Source organism: Trifolium pratense, linkage group LG7 (assembly GCF_020283565.1).
Source record: "Trifolium pratense cultivar HEN17-A07 linkage group LG7, ARS_RC_1.1, whole genome shotgun sequence".
Classification (NCBI taxonomy): Eukaryota; Viridiplantae; Streptophyta; class Magnoliopsida; order Fabales; family Fabaceae; genus Trifolium; species Trifolium pratense.
Window position 1 is genome coordinate 24,489,991 of NC_060065.1, and position 19,266 is coordinate 24,509,256.

A 19,266-nucleotide genomic window follows, 5' to 3' on the forward strand; every position below is an offset into this window, starting at 1 on the left:
TGACATATTGGTGACTCACTTTAATGACATTGGTTTTTCTTCAAGTAGTATCATAACATATAACTCATCATTTACAAATTATAGAAAAGTGAGAGTTTACAAGATATATAAGAAAGATGCCCCGCATCTCTAAAATGGGACAATAAAGCCAATTTTCTAGGCTCATCGTAGGCTTAAACCACTTAATTAAAATAGAACTTTTTTTGAGCAAAGAACTAAAATTAAAGAAAAGTGAGAGTTTACAAGATAGTATATAAGAAAGATGCCCAGCATTTCTAAATTGGACAATAACGCCAATTTTCTAGGCTCATCATAGGCTTAAACCACTTAATTAAAATAGAACTAAAATTATTGTAATTTAAATTAAACATGAATAAAATTAAAAATTGTCTAAAGTTTTGACTTAAAATTTTTCTTGTTTCCCTTCTAAGTAGCTCCTTTAAGATCTTCTAACGAGCACTAACAGTGGTAGATACTGCACCGATGAGATATTCGTGTTGACAGCAAAAATTAAACCCACTGTAAAATGCAAGTCAACTTCTACCAACTGTGATGAAAAAAAATCACACCAATAGCATACTTGATGTGTGGAACAAATAAATCAAGCAACCAATATCAACGGAAAAGACAATTATAATCGCAAACTAAAGATAAAACAACGAGATTAAGGAACATCCATAGAGATCTGAAAACTAATATCGTGAAGTCCGATGCCTTTAGCTTCAGTGTTTGTTGTCATGGAGATGGTCAATGGGAGGAATAAAACAGAATGTTTTGACCATGTAAGCCTCGACAATTTTAACCTGCGAGTTGGATCTTTATGAATCTCATGTTGCCAGTATATAACTTTTGATATCAATAATCTATAAAAAAAAACATTCACATTTGGGGCAAAGAGGCATCAGATTGGGATCACATGATCAAAAGACATATCTTACAGGGCACTACTGTAATAAAATTTGTAAATTGTAATAATGTATCACATACACATGACTTTGGTCCTTATTATACATGATCAAGTAAGTAATAGATCAGCTTAAAAACTGAGAAGATGGTATTTACAGGTCCCTTCAAATTTCATAACATTTTACAATATGGTAGCTATATCAATTCCTTACCCGATCAAGTAAACAAATTCATTGATTTGATTTTTGGCATTCTATCTTGCCACAAATGTAGTTACTGACATCTGATTCGAGGAAATTGCTTCAGGTAAACCTCTTCCGGTGTAAAATCCAGGCATCTTCGGCTGAGGCAATAGTTTCTCACCATTCAGCATAAGAATGACAGAAGACATGTCTGGCCTATCCGCTGGTTTTTGTTGCACACACAACAAACCCACATGTATGCATCTAAAGACTTCAGAAGAATTACATGTTTCAAGTAAGTGTCTATCTAGCAATTCCAATGGTCTGTTTTCAGTCCAGAGTCTCCATGCCTAAAAAATGGAAAAGAAAAGTCGTTGTCACTTTGAATCTTATCTAATATGACTGAGACAATTCAACTGGTGTGTAAAATAGATTGTCATCGAGCTTACGTGTCCAAGAAGGTTAAGGGAGTGTTCCGGATCTGAAAATCCCTTATTCTTTTTACCGCTAATTATCTCTAGTACCAATACACCAAAACTAAAGACATCTGATTTTATGGAGTAATGGCCATGCACGGCATACTCTGGAGGCATGTAGCCACTGCAAGTATTGTATGCGAAGGAATAAGTCCACAAATGAAAAGAAAAATAAACAAATGAAAAGCTCACAACCTATCCACTAAGCACAAATAGAGAGAACTTACTAGGTTCCAACCATTCTCTTAGTTTTGGCTTCAATTTGATCAACCCCAAATATTCGAGCTAGACCAAAATCTGAGATTTTTGGATTCATATGGGCATCGAGTAGGATATTGCTAGTTTTCAAATCTCTGTGAATAATTCTCAGTCTAGAATCATGATGAAGGTAGAGAAGACCTCTAGCAATGCCAGCAATAATGTAGGAACGTTGAGACCATCCCAAAACCTTGCTTCTTGTTTCATCTGATTAATTTCACTTACATGTTTAGATTGCCACTTAATCAAAAACTTTACGGTTAATTATATAAAGATGTTTAAGAGTTTTAAGTTAAACATCAAAGAGACAAACCAAAAATGAAGTAGTCCAAGCTCCTGTTGGGCATGTATTCATAGATCAATGTTTTTTCCTCTCCTTCAATACAGCAACCAAGAAGCTTCACAAGATTACGATGCTGAAGTTTTGCAATCATGAAAACTTCATTTTTAAACTCATCCAATCCTTGATCAGACATCTTCGAGTTTCGTTTGATGGCAACCTCTTTTCCATCTGTGAGGGTACCCTGAAAACCAAAATTTGGAATGTGGTTTTATAAGAACCTCTTATTAATGAAATTTTGTCATTTTGAGAAATAAAATAATCGTCATTATATATGTTTATGTTACCTTGTATACTGGTCCAAATCCACCTTCCCCAAGTTTGTTTCCACTAGAAAAATTATCAGTGGCTTTAACAATAATTGACAAATCAACTATTGGCAGATCCATGTCTTCCTTTATCACTTTAAAATATTCTTGCTGCCATTGAAATGGTACAATATTGTATACTCTTGCTGCAACTGAAAAGTGCAAAAGATGACAATATCAAGAAATTAATTACTATGACAAACATGTCACATTTTCTTTCATTATTTTCAATGCAGAGATGGTACATCCAAGAATTATTTACATGTCACTAATACAAATCCTTGCCTACTATAATATATGATTTATGTTATCCAGTAAAGAATTTACCTCGCTTTCTCAGTATTACTAAGCAGACACATATAACTAATCCAAAAGAAATCGCGCCCACTATGATTCCAATCTTCTTCTTGTTTTGGTGGCCATTAACTGCAGCAGGTTCTGAAAGACGCATAGCAATCATCAAATACTTGTACAATTATTCAACTGAAACTTACACAAGTATATGACTAGTTAATTAGCATGTTCGACTCAGTTCTAGATATGGCATTAAAAAGGGAAAAACTTGTTAGAAAATAAAAGTTAATTAGCATTAACAAGCATAGTTGCATGACTAATAAAATGTTCTCTTGAATATTCTCATTGCCTTACCATATTCCTACCACCTGTTAGAATAATGAAAAACAGTCGTCCCAATATCAGAAACGAAAGGACAAAAAAGAAACATAAAATAGATAAATACTTTACCGAATTCATCTAGTACCGAAGAAGGGACTCTGATATAAAACTCTTGTCCCCATTGTGAGAATTTCCTCATGTCAACCAGATCACCAAACCAAAGCACACAGCCACTTCCTCCATTTCGGATATCCAAATTTGAATAAGCTGTACACGAACAATTTTTTAGACATGACTTCTGGCATTCCACAAGGTTCATGGTTTTGTTATACCATGACAAAGATGTGTCTGGTAATTTCATTTCTTTGTATGCTAAGAAGCCACCTAAATTATCGTCTCCACAAACAGAGTTAAACCTTTGAACACAACCGCTAGACCAATACGACATATTCCATTGTTCAGGAAACTTAGGAACAAAACCTTTCAAGCATTCACATTTGGGAATGTTGCCGTCCATATTGCATATAGAATTAGCACCACACATAGCGTAATTATCACATGAATCCTCTCCCCCAGTGTAGATAGCTATTCTACTGCTTTCTTTACTTGTCCACGCTAAAACCTGCAAATTACCTGAAGTGGTCACCAAATAAAAGGAGACAACAGAGCGATCAATTCCTTCATATTGATGATAAATTTCTTTTTCATTGAAGACAAATTTAAATCTTTGTTTCTGCTTCAATTGTTGAATTGGATATCCCGTAAAACCAAGTCCATTCCATGAGCCAATTCTAAATTTATTTACAGATCCCTTCCTAATAACTAGCTGAGGAAATCCTCTTTTGTCAATTTTCACAGAATACTCTCCCATTGCCGGATCATCTGCAGTTTTCCAAGATGTCACAAACCGATTAAGACCGGTTACTAAGTTCCATCCAAGCTTCATTCCTGGCAATAACGTATCACACGGATAATCAAAACTCTGCCACAAAACATTATCCTTCCCAATTCTCAACACAAAATTTCCCGTGTCCAATAACTGTGCAGTTATCGAATTATTCACCACCTTGTTCGACATATTAGATGACCAAACACTTCCGTTTGCACCGTTAAGAACCACAATAACTCCATTTTCATCGAGTTTCAAGATTCCAGAATTATTCTGCACAGGTTTTTCTCTGTTGGCAACCCAAACGACTGTCAAAGGTAATAAATTCCTATACCACATACCTAAATATCTTCCTCTTGAATTTCCAGGAGGATTAAAAAAACCGAGTTCAAAAGTTCCATTCGGCGAAACTAAAGTCTGACCATCTCGGATAGTCTGATTCACAGCTAAACTCTCTAACGAAAAGCTTATTCTTATATACAAGAATAAAATAAACAAAAGCACTAACATTATAATGCTATCAAAAATAAAATAAAAATTGTTTGTTTTGTAGGAGCAACTGCAGTACCTTTTATGTAGGATTGTGAGGTTATGGTATAGAAAATGGTTTGCTTATAGTCTTCAAAGACTTTGTTACTCTGACAAAAATTTGTAAATTATTGAATTAGAGATGAAATCAAGAAGAAATTGAAGACCAAAACAGCAATGTATGAAAGTTACTAATATTAAGAAAAGTCCACAACCGGCATAATCAGAAATATAATAAGCTATAAAAATAAGCTATAAGCTAGCTGATAGCTGATAAGCTAGCTGATAGCTGAAAAGCTAGCTTATAGCTGATAGCTGAAAAGCTAGCTTATTGAAATTAAAGTGTTTGGTAAAATTAGCTTTTAAAGTGGTTATTAAATATAAAATTACATAATTGATAGTGGGTAGTTTATTTTTTAGAGTGGGTAGTTATTAAATTAAAGGGTAAAAATGGAATAAAGTGTAAAAAGCTATAAGCTATAAGCTCAAATGCTACTTGAAATAGCATCTGAAAAAAAGCTATAAGCTAGTACAAAAAGCTTGTTACCAAACACCTCTAATTTTTTGAAACAAGCTTATAAGCTCATATAATAAGCTATAAGCTAGCTTATTTGTGTTACCAAACAGAGCCTTTGTGTTTCCTGCGTCGGGACGCAGTAATTCCCTATTTCGTAATCGGAAGATTCTCTTGCGGCATTCATACCGGTTTAGAACGCCTATTCACTGTTCATTGGACAGACACTACCAAGTAGCAAGTACCAACTACAATTTTTTTCTCTCCTTTGTTTTTTTATTGTGAGAGAGTCTAAAAATAACACCTTAAATTAAGATCAAAGCCAATCTTCACTACCTAGAGTACAAGATTAAAACCTATAAAAGAGCCACTACACATAACAGAGAAGCACTAGGCACCACAAGAAAGCCCTTTACAAACCAATTTTCTTGAGATAGTTGAATGAAGTCAAATTGTAAACACTCGAATTTATGCTAAGCCCAGTATTTCTCAACTTCATCTAGGATCGTCAATGTCTTGGCGGAGTGTCAAAATCAACCACTCATGATATTTCACGATTCAACAATATATTTTTTTCGCTCTAATACATTTTGATTCCCCTATTTTGAAAAAACAGAACTTTTGATCCTCTATTTTAAAAGTCAACTTTTTAATCTTCTGTTTTGAAAAACCTGAAGTTTTAATCCTTATTTTGGATTTTTCTAAATTTTAGTCCCCCAACTCAATTTGGTAAGACTTTTGCTCAAGCTTATTAATGACGTGACAATTTTCATGTCGACAAAACATTTCCATATCATTAATAATTTTTTTTAAACAATAAAATAAATTTCTTTACATTATATAATAATAACTAAATTTATTGATAAAAAAAAAACTAAATTAAAACTCTTTACATTATTACAAACTAAAATTCAGTAAATTACACAAAAAAGTCAGAACACAAAAAAGTCAGAACGCTGGTTCCCAATTATGACACCCAAAGAAACCAGAAACACAAATTATCACGCTTGTGTTAACATCTTCGTCTTTGTTCGCTCCCTCTCAATCGTTCATTGACTTTGTTCTCAATCGTTAACTTTTTTTGAATAATTTACTGATTTTTTTTTTATTATATATAAGTATAGAGGTTAAGTTGGCTAAAATTTGACCAAATTGAATTTGAGGACTAAAATTCAAAAAATCTAAAATATGGATCAAAACTTTGGGTTTTTCAAAATAGGAGATCAGAAAGTTGGCTTTTAAAATAGGAGGATCAAAAGTTCAGATTTTTCAATATATGGGATCAAAAAGTTGGCTTTTAAAATAGGGGATCAAAAGTTCTGATTTTTCAAAATAGGGGATCAAAAGTGCATTAAGGCCTATTTTTTTTTTTTTTTATTTTTTAACAATTATGTTGATGTTCTTATATATTCATGTCGAGTCGGGATCCGTTGACACAGGTGTCAAAGTTTACTTGATCCTATCCATTTATTTTATTTGATCTAATGGTTGAAATTTGTTTGATATTTTTTTTTTACAAAAAATTAAAAACAAATCTTCTAATAATTTAAACAATGATTTTCTCCCAAATTATCTCTCTTGCTAACACCAAGCTACACAATCCCTCATAAGCAATATCAATTAAGAACAAGACCCGACCTCCTGGTTATCTTTTTTTTATCATTTTTTTTTGTTGTCAAATTATGAGATCAAATTTTTATCTTTCCAAATTTCTGCAAAAGCATATTCGATTATAATGTTGCAACCATATATATAATTTAGAATGAAAATAGCAAACACAAAAAAATATTGATGGCCTTTCGTTTTCTCTCGACAATTCTGCATGTTGTGTTGTATATTTCCAAAAAAAAAAATGGTTATGAAAATATGGAAAAAGAAAATTGGTTCCTTGAATAAAATAGATCACTGGTTCTTGATGTTAATCAATATTGTTTATGATGAATTGTGTAGCTTTTAGTGAGAGAGGTGATCTGGGAGAAAATCATTGGTTTAAATCAGGGGCGGAGCCAGGATTTAAACATAGGGGGACCGAGTCTAAAAGGAAGAATTTTTTTTTTGTCAAGCTAAAAGGTATAATTTAGTATATAGAAAAAGTAAATTTTCAAATGCACTACTTCTTCATTATCTCTCTTTTCCTCTTAAAAAATGAGGGAATTATTTTTTCTCTAACCAATTTTCAACCTAACAAAAACACAAAAAAAATTTCCGTGAGCTTAGCTCAATTGGTAGGGACATCGTATATATTATGCAGGAGTTATGTTTCAAACCTCGGACACTCCATTTATTTACCTTAAAAGTAAATTTTCTAGTCACTAGACTACTAGCGAAAAACACAATTTTTCAAATAAATTTAGATAAGACAAATGCAAGCACTTAAGAAACAAGTCTCAACCTAACAATTAACAAATACTAACACAATCTTATGAAAAAATAAAGTTAATCAGGTGTTAATTCTTAAAATAAAAGATGTAGCTCAAAGTGGGATAGAAAAATAAAGTAACAACTTACCAAGACAACAATACAATAAAGAGTATATATATTAAATTTAAATCTACTACTTGAAAAGAAATTGGAGATGAATGGAATTGGAGAAGAAGACAAAATAAGTGGTCCAAAGCTTCTTTAAGGTTTTGCAATTTGGAGATTGGGAGGAGAATAATTAAGTTTTACTTCTCAACTTATTTTATTTTATTCTATTATTATTTCTTGTGTATTTTACAATGTTAATAAAAGACTTTTTTACCATAAGAAGTAAGGTCCAATAGCTAGATATGTATAATACATTAGTACTAGTAAAAAAATAATGAAAAGGCTAGGGGGGACTACAGCCACCCCCTTGTCCCCATGTACCTCCGCCTCTGGTTTTAAATATTAGAAGATTTGTTTTTAACTTTTGTAAAAAAAAAAAAATATCAAACAAATTTCAACCATTATATCAATAAAATAAATGGATAGGATTTGGTGTCAAAGTTAACTTTGACACCTGGTGTTAACGGATCCTGACTCATTCATGTCATAGTCATAGATTTTTGTCATACTAATATAATTTCTTTTGAACACTCTTAGAGCATCCACAATGGAGAAATCCAATTTTGAGTACCTAAGTGGGTTTCGCGTGTACACATCATTCATTTATAATTTTTTAATAATAGTACCTAATAAGCACTCAATCTCTCAAACACAGCACCTCTTAAAAAATTTTAAACAGGTCCCACAAATAACTCTACATCTCATCAATAACTCTACATCTTTATAAATGGGTCCCGCAAATTCTATTAAGTACCATGAGAGAGAGTACTTATTTGAGAAGTAGTATCTATTTGGTACTAAAATGTGTTGTGCTTTAATGATAATACCTAATAAGTACAATGATTACTTAATAGGTACTACACCATTGGAGATGGTGTTAATATTTATTCTCTAACCACATAATGTAATACTACTTATTTTTAAAGGGTCTTGTGGGCACATGTTAAGATATCCCAATATAGAAACTCAACATTTAATGATACAAGAAATTAAATGCTTCAAAAGTTAAAATGCACAAATTAGCATTTAATAATTTCTATTTTTGCTTCCTTAACATGTGCCTATTCTCCATTTTTAAATTAAGACACACACATTAATTTCAACCAAATAAAGAGACTGCTCTTTGCACTCCACGTGAGAGTAAAAGTCTTGTCTGATATCTCAAAGCTTGAAACCATTAATGGTAGGAAGGTGAGAGAAGATTAAACATTTAGACATTGGTAGAAAGTTTCCATGTTATATAGAACGGCGATATAGAATAGAATAATCAAATGATCAAGAACATTAAATCTCAAACAGATTTATGCATATTTGTATCACAAATTAGAGCAATATTAACGGTTTCTTATCTTCACACATTAGATTTAAGTTCATATTTGTATAACACATTAGAGTAATATAAACAAATATTTATGCATATTTGTACAACACATTAGAGCAATATATAAACCTTTTTTTTTATTCTTCACAGTCTATCTATCTTGCCTCAAAAATTGTAAGTGACATATGATTTGAGGATGAGGACGCGGTTTCATTTGAACCCTTGCCGGTATAAAATCCAGGAGCCTTCGGTTGAGGCAATAATTTCTCACCATTCAACATAAGAATGACAGAGGACATGCATGGCCTATCTTCGGGTTTTTGTTGTACGCATAATAACCCCACATGTATGCATCGGATGACTTCAGAAGAAATGCACATATCGAGTAAATGTGTATCCAGTAGTTCCAACGGCATGTTTTCAATCCAGAGTCTCCAAGCCTTAAGTCATGAAATTTGAAGTAGTTAAAAACTTTGAATATCTCTGATGATATGACAAAATTCAAACATGTAAAATTATAACAATTATACTTACATATCCAAGAAGGTTGAGAGAGTGTGTTGGGTCATAAAACCCCTTGATCTTATTCCCACTGATTATCTCCAATACTATTACGCCAAAACTAAACACATCTGATTTCATAGAGTAACGACCATGTACAGCATACTCTGGAGGCATGTAACCACTGAAAGTGTCGTTTAGAGAGTAATAAGAATAACAACAATAAAAAAGAATTAAACAAAAGCTACTCACCAAGTACAAAAAGAAGGTAACTTACTATGTCCCAACCATTTTTCTTGTTTTGGCTTCAATTTGATCTCCGCCGAATATCCGAGCCAAGCCAAAATCTGCTATTTTTGGATTCATATGGGCATCTAACAGGATATTGCTGGTTTTCAAATCTCTATGAATAATTCTGAGTCTAGAGTCTTGGTGAAGATAAAGAAGTCCTTTAGCAATGCCAACAATAATGTTGGAACGGTGAGTCCAGGCCAAGAGCTTGCTTCGGGTTTCATCTAGTTAATTCCATTAAATTGTTTAGCATACCAATTGCTTTATTTATCAAAAAGATTTTGCATCAATTATATAAAGATGTTTTAATGTAAGTTAAATATCAAAGTTACTAACCAAAAATAAAGTAGTCTAAGCTCTTGTTGGGCATGTATTCATATATCAACAGCATTTCCTCTTTATGATTAGAGCAACCAAGAAGCTTCACAAGATTACGGTGTTGAAGTTTTGCAATCAACACAATTTCATTTTTAAACTCTTCCAATCCTTGATCTGACACTTTTGAGTGCCGTTTTATGGCTACCTCCTTCCCTTCTACGAGCGTACCCTAAAAACATAATTTCAAATAATTAAATTTTGTTGAATAAGTAACAATCTTCATTGAATGTGTCTGTATTATATTACCTTATACACTGGTCCAAATCCACCTTCCCCGAGTTTATTTACGCATGAAAAGTTATTAGTGGCTTTAACAAGAACTGAAAAATCAAATATTGGAAGATCCATGTCTTCCTTTGTCAATTTACAATATAGTTTCCGCTTTCGAAATGCTGCAAGACTGTATCCTTTCTGTGCTGCTGAAATGTGAAATGTGACAACATCAAGAAATTAATTTCAGGGACAAACAACTGATAGGGCTCAGATCACAAAAGTAGAGAAAATGGATATGAAAAGGGAAATAGCAATTGTATTAATGAAACAAGGAAACAATTACAATGTGTAGCAATGGTGAAATAAGGAAATAAAAAGGTAACAAACTGATAGTAGTAGCTATCAGTCCCAAAAGCTAAAAAGCTTCCCAAATCACCAAGATGGTGATCCCATAATTCTAACCGAAAAACTAGGCTAAGTTATTCTTTTCTCTTGCTACTCTTTATATAGTTACTATTACTTGCCACCTCATCATTCTTTCTTTTCTCACACTTACATTGGGCTTAGGATCATAATCAAGGCCCACTACACAATTCAAGTCTCTATCAATACCGACCCCTTCAAATCAACCTTGTCCTCAAGGTTGAAAATTTGCATCCATCCAACTTGCCTCTATCAAATACAAAGTTGAGCAATCCATGAAAGATGAAGATCATTCACCAATAGACTTCAATAATAGCTCCCATAGCATTTGGTAGGGTCATTAATTTGCTGAAGGACCAAACTGGAATGCGCTTGAAGTTGGACACCAATTGCACTAATATGTTGGGGAACTGGTACCTAATATCATTCTTGACTTTTCCATTGTAGTCCTGATGCTGATGATAGATTTGAGCTCGACTCCATAATCCAAAAAATAACCACTGGTTACAGATTTTCAATGACAATGCAATAACATCTAATTTGTGGTTTCCCACATCAAACAAAATTTCCCATAGCTTCCCTCTATCATAAACAAAACTGAAAGATGACCTTGTGTTTTTCACCAATTTCAAGTCACAACAATATGTCTTCCAATACACCAACAGTGATGTTGTTTGCCTCCCTGTAAATATTATTGCTTCTTCATTACTCTTTATTTCATTAACCCTTTCATGTAGATTGAAGGTAAACTTCACTTCCAGTCCCACTATGTTGACTTTAGTCATGCATGCCATTGCAATATCAAGAAATGATACCACTACCAAGTCTCTCTCTATAATCGTTCCCCCAAACTGATAATTGGTAATGAAACCAGAAAAATCACTATACTTCTCAAAGCATCTAACTCCCACATCCATAACATTTTTAACTCTCACATATAAGATTCGGATACACATATATTTTCCAACAATACTGACTAATGGAAGATTTCTTTTGAAAAGATGACAATTCTCAACATAACAGTCAATATGGTTTAGAGCTTCAAGAGTCAACATTACCTTTACACCCATATCAGTTGACACCAAGGTGCATTTCAGACAAGTAGAACCTTCTTGCATCAATGAGTAAATTAGTGAAACTGCAGCCACCTCATGAGTTAAGCACATACCGTTCATTCCTTCGGTAACGATGAAACACACTGAATTGATGTACATGTTAGATGGTTCACATGAGAAGAAATTAGTTCCCGCCACAAGTATCTTGACCAAACCTCCCACAACATAAGCTTTTGTTTTAGCTGCGTGCAGGTCGTCGTCCGCCGATGGTAAAATCCCAGCCCATTTGTGCTCCAACAAGAATTTTGCAGACTTCACATATTCTGAAACGTCATCTGAGTGCACCTCCTGCCATAATTGTCTTTGGGAGAGCTCCCATATATTCATATCAGCCCAAGCTCTAAAATCATCTCCTAACAACCCAATATTAGTTTGGGCCTGGCCCACTCGATTTAAAATGACACTCCAATTTTGCAATACCCCATTTTCTCTTTTACATCCTTCTCTAAGTAAAGTCAAATCTACAATTGAGTCAAACGCTGGACCCACTATGTAGAATACCCATACTACCCTTCTATCTTTCTTCTCTATCAAATTGGTACGAGACACTCGTGATTTCTTTGACGTCATCGCAACAACCTTCACACTTGAATCGACCACCAGTGACTCCAACGGTGGTGACGATCCATTCTCATCCACATAATTATTATGATCTGGTGGTTTAGGCGGTGGAGCTCGCCGTGTTAGTTCCGTCGCGAGTTGATTGGAGTCCCAAGGGTTTGATTTCGGTGAGAGTGGATCAAGTGGCTTCGACTTACTTGGTGGTAACTCCAATGGGTCTGGTGGTTTTGGCTTAGGTGGAGCCGCTGCAAGTCGACCGGGATCTGGTGGATCAGGAACCGGCGGTGCCTCGATCACACTCGTCTTCTCCTTCCTTCTTTGCACCACACTCACTGTTTCGTCAAACATTGCTTCTCCCCCGTTCTTCACCTCTAACACTATTACATCCTCATCGTGATTTTCTTCTATCACATCAACCACAGTCGTGTGACTTTTCGTGACTGAGGGTGTCACCATAGGTCTCGCCGGCAATTTTTTAACCGACAACTCCGATGAATTTTGCGGTGATCCAGAATCGATCACGTTCTTCGCATTTGATGGTGTTAAAGTAGTTGTTACCGGGAATTTCTGATTCGGTTGCTTCGACGAATTCTTCAACGATCCAGAATCTATCTCTTTCACCTTTTGAATCCCTTCTCTCATCCTTCCGATCTCTTCCTTCAACCCGAGAGTCTGTTGATACATTTGTTTTGATAGCAATAGCATCTTTGCATTCCCTTCTATCAACTTCTCTACCAACAACTGGATGCTATCTCCCATCGTGTTTGTCGCACCTATGGTGAATCGGGTATGGGTGGTATGAATCCGGCAGGTCGGACCAATTGATAGGGCTCAGATCACAAAAGTAGAGAAAATGGATATGAAAAGGGAAATAGCAATTGTATTAATGAAACAAGGAAACAATTACAATGTGTAGCAATGGTGAAATAAGGAAATAAAAAGGTAACAAACTGATAGTACTAGCTATCAGTCCCAAAAGCTAAAAAGCTTCCCAAATCACCAAGATGGTGATCCCATAATTCTAACCGAAAAACTAGGCTAAGTTATTCTTTTCTCTTGCTACTCTTTATATAGTTACTATTACTTGCCACCTCATCATTCTTTCTTTTCTCACACTTACATTGGGCTTAGGATCATAATCAAGGCCCACTACACAATTCAAGTCTCTATCAACAAGTGTACGAAACAGTTATAAATGTAGGCAAGTTCAGGCTCTAGAATATGTACCAGAATTTTCAAAATTTTCAATTCATATTCCGCAAAAGTTATCATGCACACTAGCTACTATAATATGGATGCTTGCATACTATCTTATATTGTTACTGTATGAATCTAATACCAAATTTAATTACCTCTCCTTATAAATAACATTATGCAGGCACATGTGAAAAATCCAACAGTAATCAGGCCAAGTATGATCCGCATCAGCTGCTTTTTCTTGCTTCGAAGTGCATCGACACTAAGGTAGTCTGAAAGATGGAAAGCATGATTAATCATCAAATATAAGTACAAAAGTACATGACCAGTTTGTAGAGACTAGTTACAGTGTTTAAATTAGCACTTTTTCTGTGAGTAACAAAGGAGATAAGTTAGAAAATAAAAGCAGTGAAACTGTTAAAATTAACAAGAATCACTTATAACTTAGTTTGAAATTCTCAGGAGTTCTCACTGTCATACGACTCATACCCTCCAAACCCGCTTCTTCGAATAATAATATAGAGTTAATGAAGACAGAAAAACTAGACTGAAAAATAAAATTTGTACCAGCTAGTTCTGAAGAAGGGACTCTTATATAGAGGTCTTGTCCCCATTTGGTGAATACTCTCATGTCAACCAGATCACCAAACCAAAGAAGACAACCACTTCCTCCATTTCGGATGTCCAGATTTGCGTAAGCTGCACACGAACAATTTTTCATACATGTCTTCTGACATTCCACAAGATTCATAGTCTTATTATACCACGATGAAGATGTGTCTGGCAATTTCATTTCTCTATACTTGAAGAATCCACTTGTGTTTTTGTTTCCACAAACCGATATAATTTTTGCAATACAACCGCTAGACCAATACGATATATTCCATTGTTCAGGAAATTTAGGAACATAACCTTTCAAACATTCACATTTAGGAACATTACCATCCATATTACATATAGAATTAGCACCACACATAGCATAATTATCACACGAATCTTCTGCACCGGTGTAGATAATTATCCTAGAACTTGATTGACTTGTCCAACATAAAGCCTGCAAATTTCCTAGGAGGGATAATTTATATGTGCAAATAATAGAGCTATCAACAACTTCAAAACTATGATACACTTCTTTGTCAGTTATGACAAATTCAAACCTTTGCTTTTCTTTCAATGGCTGTGTTGGATATCCAGTAAAAGCACGTCCGTTCCACGATCCTATTCTCAATCTTATGACAGATCCCTTCAAAATAACTGCTTGAGGATATCCTCTCGGGTCAATAGCACTGGAATATTCTCCCTTTGCTGGATCATCGATACTTTTCCACGATGTTTGCTTCTTGTTTAGACCAGTTATGAAGTTCCATCCAACCTTCATTCCCGGCAATAATGTATCAGTTGGATAATCAAAACTCTGCCACACAATATCCCCCTTCCCAGTTTTCAACACAAGATTCCCCGTTTCCAAGAACTTTGCAGTTATTGAATTATTAACTACGACTCTATTTGATGATATGTTGGAGGACCAAACCATGGTGTTTTCTCCATTGAGAACGACAAGATCACCGTTTTCATTGAGTTTTAAGACTCCTGAGTTATTATGTACTGGTGTTTCCCTATTAGCCACCCATAGAACAGTTAAAGGGGTTAACTTCTTATACCACATACCCAAGTAACGACCTTTTGAATTTCCAGGACTAAAGAAACCCATTTCAAAAGTTCCATTAGCTGAAACTAATGTCTCGCCATCTTTGATGAATTGATTCAATGATAAACTGTCAAGTGAAGTGCTTGTTCTCAAGTAGGAACATAAAAAGAACAAACAAAAAATCACTGTGATGCTATCAATCATTTTTTATACTTTTTTCTTACTAAGAAAACGTTTCTATACTCTATATAGACAATTAAGAGGATGTGAGTTTTGGTACAGATATATGTTCCTGATTATAGAAGCGAGCGAGAGAATGGACCTGGATTAGCATTGGAACAATTATTGAGTTGAGGTAGTAGTAGTAGTAGTACAAAATAGAAAATACAGTAATAACGTTACATCATTTATTGCTGTGACCAAATTTCCTTATCCAATGACCATAATTAATACTTCATTTGTTCCTAGTTTGTAATTATAAATTCATCTTAAAGGTCAAAAGCATGTACAAAAAAACAAAGAGTAGAAGGAAAGAAACTTGCCCAATTTAAGAAGTCAGCGCCGGTATATATAAATCACAGCCAGTCAGCCACATTACAAAGGGAATGCCAACTTGTTTGCAAATTTATTGACGGAATAGACAAGTTGGTAGTACATTGTATGAGTCCAAATTCTATCTTGTTTACGTTAATTGACAAATATAATTGTGAAACTGTAGATCAAAATGATCCGTAGCTAATTTTTAGTGACGTGACAAGTTAACTGAATATTTTAGTCTCAACATTCGGTGGCGGAACTAAGACACTACTAGCTCATGGGGTGCAAACTTAAATAGATTATTAAAAATAAAATAAAATTGACTAATAGTCTAATAGGTAGATTCATACGCTATAAATGTGGAGAGGTGAAATCAAAACAAATAATAATGTCGTACTAAGACCATGAAATTACAAAATACCATAAAACCACACTTATTTTGCTAAATGTGGACCACATTCATCTCATATTGTGGCATCACTTTTTATAGTTTTGTTTGGATCATTAATTTGTTGTTTCTTACGGATTTTTTTTTAACTCTCCAACAAACGGTATTAAGTCTCAACTCTCAACTATAGAATATGAGAATTTACACTTGGAGGAAGTTTGTTTCGTTTAAAGTGTAACTGGTTAAGTGAGATGTGACGTCTTTCTCTCTTATTATTATGGAGCAGGAGTGACTCCTCTATTATAAAGTTTTAAGATTTTAGGTGGAGATGTGAAGTTTCCCGCTCTTATAATCCTAGAGTATTAACCCACTAATTCTTCTGCCCTCCTCCAAACTCTTGCATATATAATGTGATGTCCCTACTATGTTACTAACAAGACCATTGTCAAATAAACTTCTATACAACTTCAAAGATTGATTTGCCAATTGGCTAAAAAGATTGACCTATTTTAACATAAATATTATTAAGCATTTCTTAGGGGTGTTTGTTTCAAGGATAGGAATAATATTCCTGTGAATATATGGGTTGGAATAAATATACCCATGTTTGTTACAAGGTTGACATAAAATTATTCCTAGGTATTACGTTTTCTTGGAATAAAATAACTTTCAATAACTTCTCTTATTCCCATGATTTTATTCTCAAAGAAATAGGTGGGAAAGAAAAGTTCCCATGAAAATGGGAATACATTTTAAATAAATTCCAATAACTTCTCGTTTACCCACTTTTATCAATAATTTCTAGGAATATAGTTAATATGAATCAAACATATTTTTTTTAAAGTACCTGGGAATAAAATTCCCATTATTATTTCATGGGAATATGATTCTTGAGAGTAAAATTAACAACCTTGAAACAAACGCCCTGTACAAGTATTTTTTTAATATTATTTGTTAAATTTTTATATATATATTTTTTTAAATAGAGATATGGAATATTATAAATTATTATTGTCATAAAGTTAAATTGGATTTTTTAAAAAATAAATAAATTATATAATTAGAAAAATATGGGCTTTAAAGTGCAAATTTTCTCGGTAAACATCTGATAAATATTTTGGTTTTAACCCTTGTAAAAACCATTATTTTTAGTTTTTAGTACTTGCGAATATACTAAATTATATTGTTTTTAGTTTTTAATTCTTGCAAATAATTTTAGTTTTTTAGTTCTCTAAGTGTTTGGTTGTTTATGATGTTTGTCCTGATCAAATTCATGATAATTATTTTTTTTATTTATATTAATTCTTTGGTTATTAGGAGAGGCCGCAGAGTAAGTAAAACTTGATCAAGAATTGTTTCCACAAAAAATCAAACTCGGGTTCTCCCGAACGATTCATTCTAGGGAGCTTATTAACCACTTAAACTCAATGTCTTAGTTAAATTCACGATTATTTTGATGCTAATGTCGTCCGAGTTTCAACCGTGCGTTTAGTTTTTTGTAGTTTTTTTGGGCTTCAACCCACTTATATTTCAAAAACAAAATAAAATTCATTTTTGAAAAAAATAAACTTAACAACTAATCTTAATACAAAAAAAAAATATCCTTAATACAAAAAAAAAAGAAAAAATCGACTCATAAAAACAACTAATCTTAAAATAAGCCGCCCAGCCAAAATATATTGAAAATATAAAATTCTGTTGTCAAAGCACAACCTTGGTAATTAATGTGAGCCACCTCTATCTTTCAAGTTGCCTGAGTTGTCGCTTTTCTACAAACAATATGTTGCCCATATGTTTCTTGAGAAAATTTAATAATGGATTTTGCTATCAAAGAGCTAAAAAAGAAAGATAAAAGAAAAAATTTATCTTTAAAAAAAATCAAAATTTCTAGCCACTCGGGTTACTTGAAAAAAATAATAATAAATAATAATAATAGAAAGAAAAAAAAAAGTACTGTAATTGATAAACTTTTAGGACAATTTTGGAAAGAAAATGCATACATGATTGATAGGGATGGTTCTAATCGGTTGCACAAAGAGTTGACATTTCACCAACCTATTCATATCTGCAAGCATCGAAGAGGAGATCTCTGATATACTCCATTAGGTCATTAATACAAGAGACATTTTGCAATTTAGATTTATTGCAAAGGGTTATGTTAACTTGTGTCCTAAGGGCACATGTTAAGCTACCTAAAAATAGAAATAGAGCATTTAATGATAGAAAACATTTAATGTTTAGAGAATTGAATACACTACAAGTTCATTAAATTTTTTCCACATTTATCTTCTTAACATGTGCCCTTAAGGGCACAAGTTAACATTCTCCTATTGCAAATCTAACATTGACTAGATACACTAGATTCTCACTGAATCTAGAAAGTAAAAAATTTCTTATATTAAAGATCGAAGGGAGTAATAATTAAAAGAGAACAAAATGATAAGAGAAATGATTGTAAGTCACAAATCCAAATAAATTTAATTAGGCACACTCACAAACAAAAAATTTAATATATACTCCCTCCGTCCCGAATTATAAAAGAAAATAAAAAAATCACACTTATTAAGAAAAAGTAAAATATAAGAATTTAAAATATGTTTTTGTGAGTTTTTTTTGGAATAAGTTGCATAGGAAGATGTAAAAACAATTTTTATTGGTTGTTGTTTATTGAGAAAAGGATAGAGAGGGAAAATTAAATGCAATTTGCATTTAATTTTATGAGAATAAGGGAAAAACATTCTGGAAAATGACTTTCTGCCTTATAATTTGGGACAACAAAATGAGTTTTTTTTTCCCTTATAGTAATTTTGGACGGAGGGAGTAAGTATTAAAGTGATATTAAACCGTGAGATTATATTATTTTATTTTTTAAAATTTTTTATTTGTATATGTGTGCCGAAATATATTTTATTTGAGGTTGAGACTACGAAAGGCTTACTCAAATAGTCAAATGGTAAGAATAAGGCAAGTACTACGAGACTTTGAGGTTAAGAAGGATGACTGTCTCAAAATATGATCCTAGGGGATGCTAACATGTGTTTATGTAAGATATCATAAAGTCTACTCTCTCCGTCCCAAAATGAGTGAGTTATTTCGACTATATATACTATTCACATATCTTACTTTGACCATATTTTTCTACTAATAA

At 33.2% G+C, this 19,266-nt stretch overlaps 1 protein-coding gene across 1 annotated transcript; it reads right to left on the reverse strand.

Annotated features, from left to right (window-relative positions):
• Window positions 1-832: 832 nt before the first annotated feature.
• LOC123896103 lies at window positions 833-15,574 on the reverse strand. The gene is made up of 14 exons (XM_045946540.1): window positions 14,113-15,574; window positions 13,701-13,817; window positions 10,283-10,455; window positions 9,995-10,205; window positions 9,645-9,882; window positions 9,401-9,551; window positions 9,024-9,306; window positions 3,215-4,585; window positions 2,798-2,908; window positions 2,450-2,622; window positions 2,136-2,346; window positions 1,792-2,029; window positions 1,538-1,688; window positions 833-1,438 (listed from the first exon to the last, which is right to left on the reverse strand). The coding sequence occupies exons 1-14, from the start codon at window positions 15,395-15,397 to the stop codon at window positions 1,160-1,162; spliced, it is 4,992 nt and encodes a 1,663-aa protein (XP_045802496.1). The 5' UTR covers window positions 15,398-15,574; the 3' UTR covers window positions 833-1,159.
• Window positions 15,575-19,266: the final 3,692 nt, after the last annotated feature.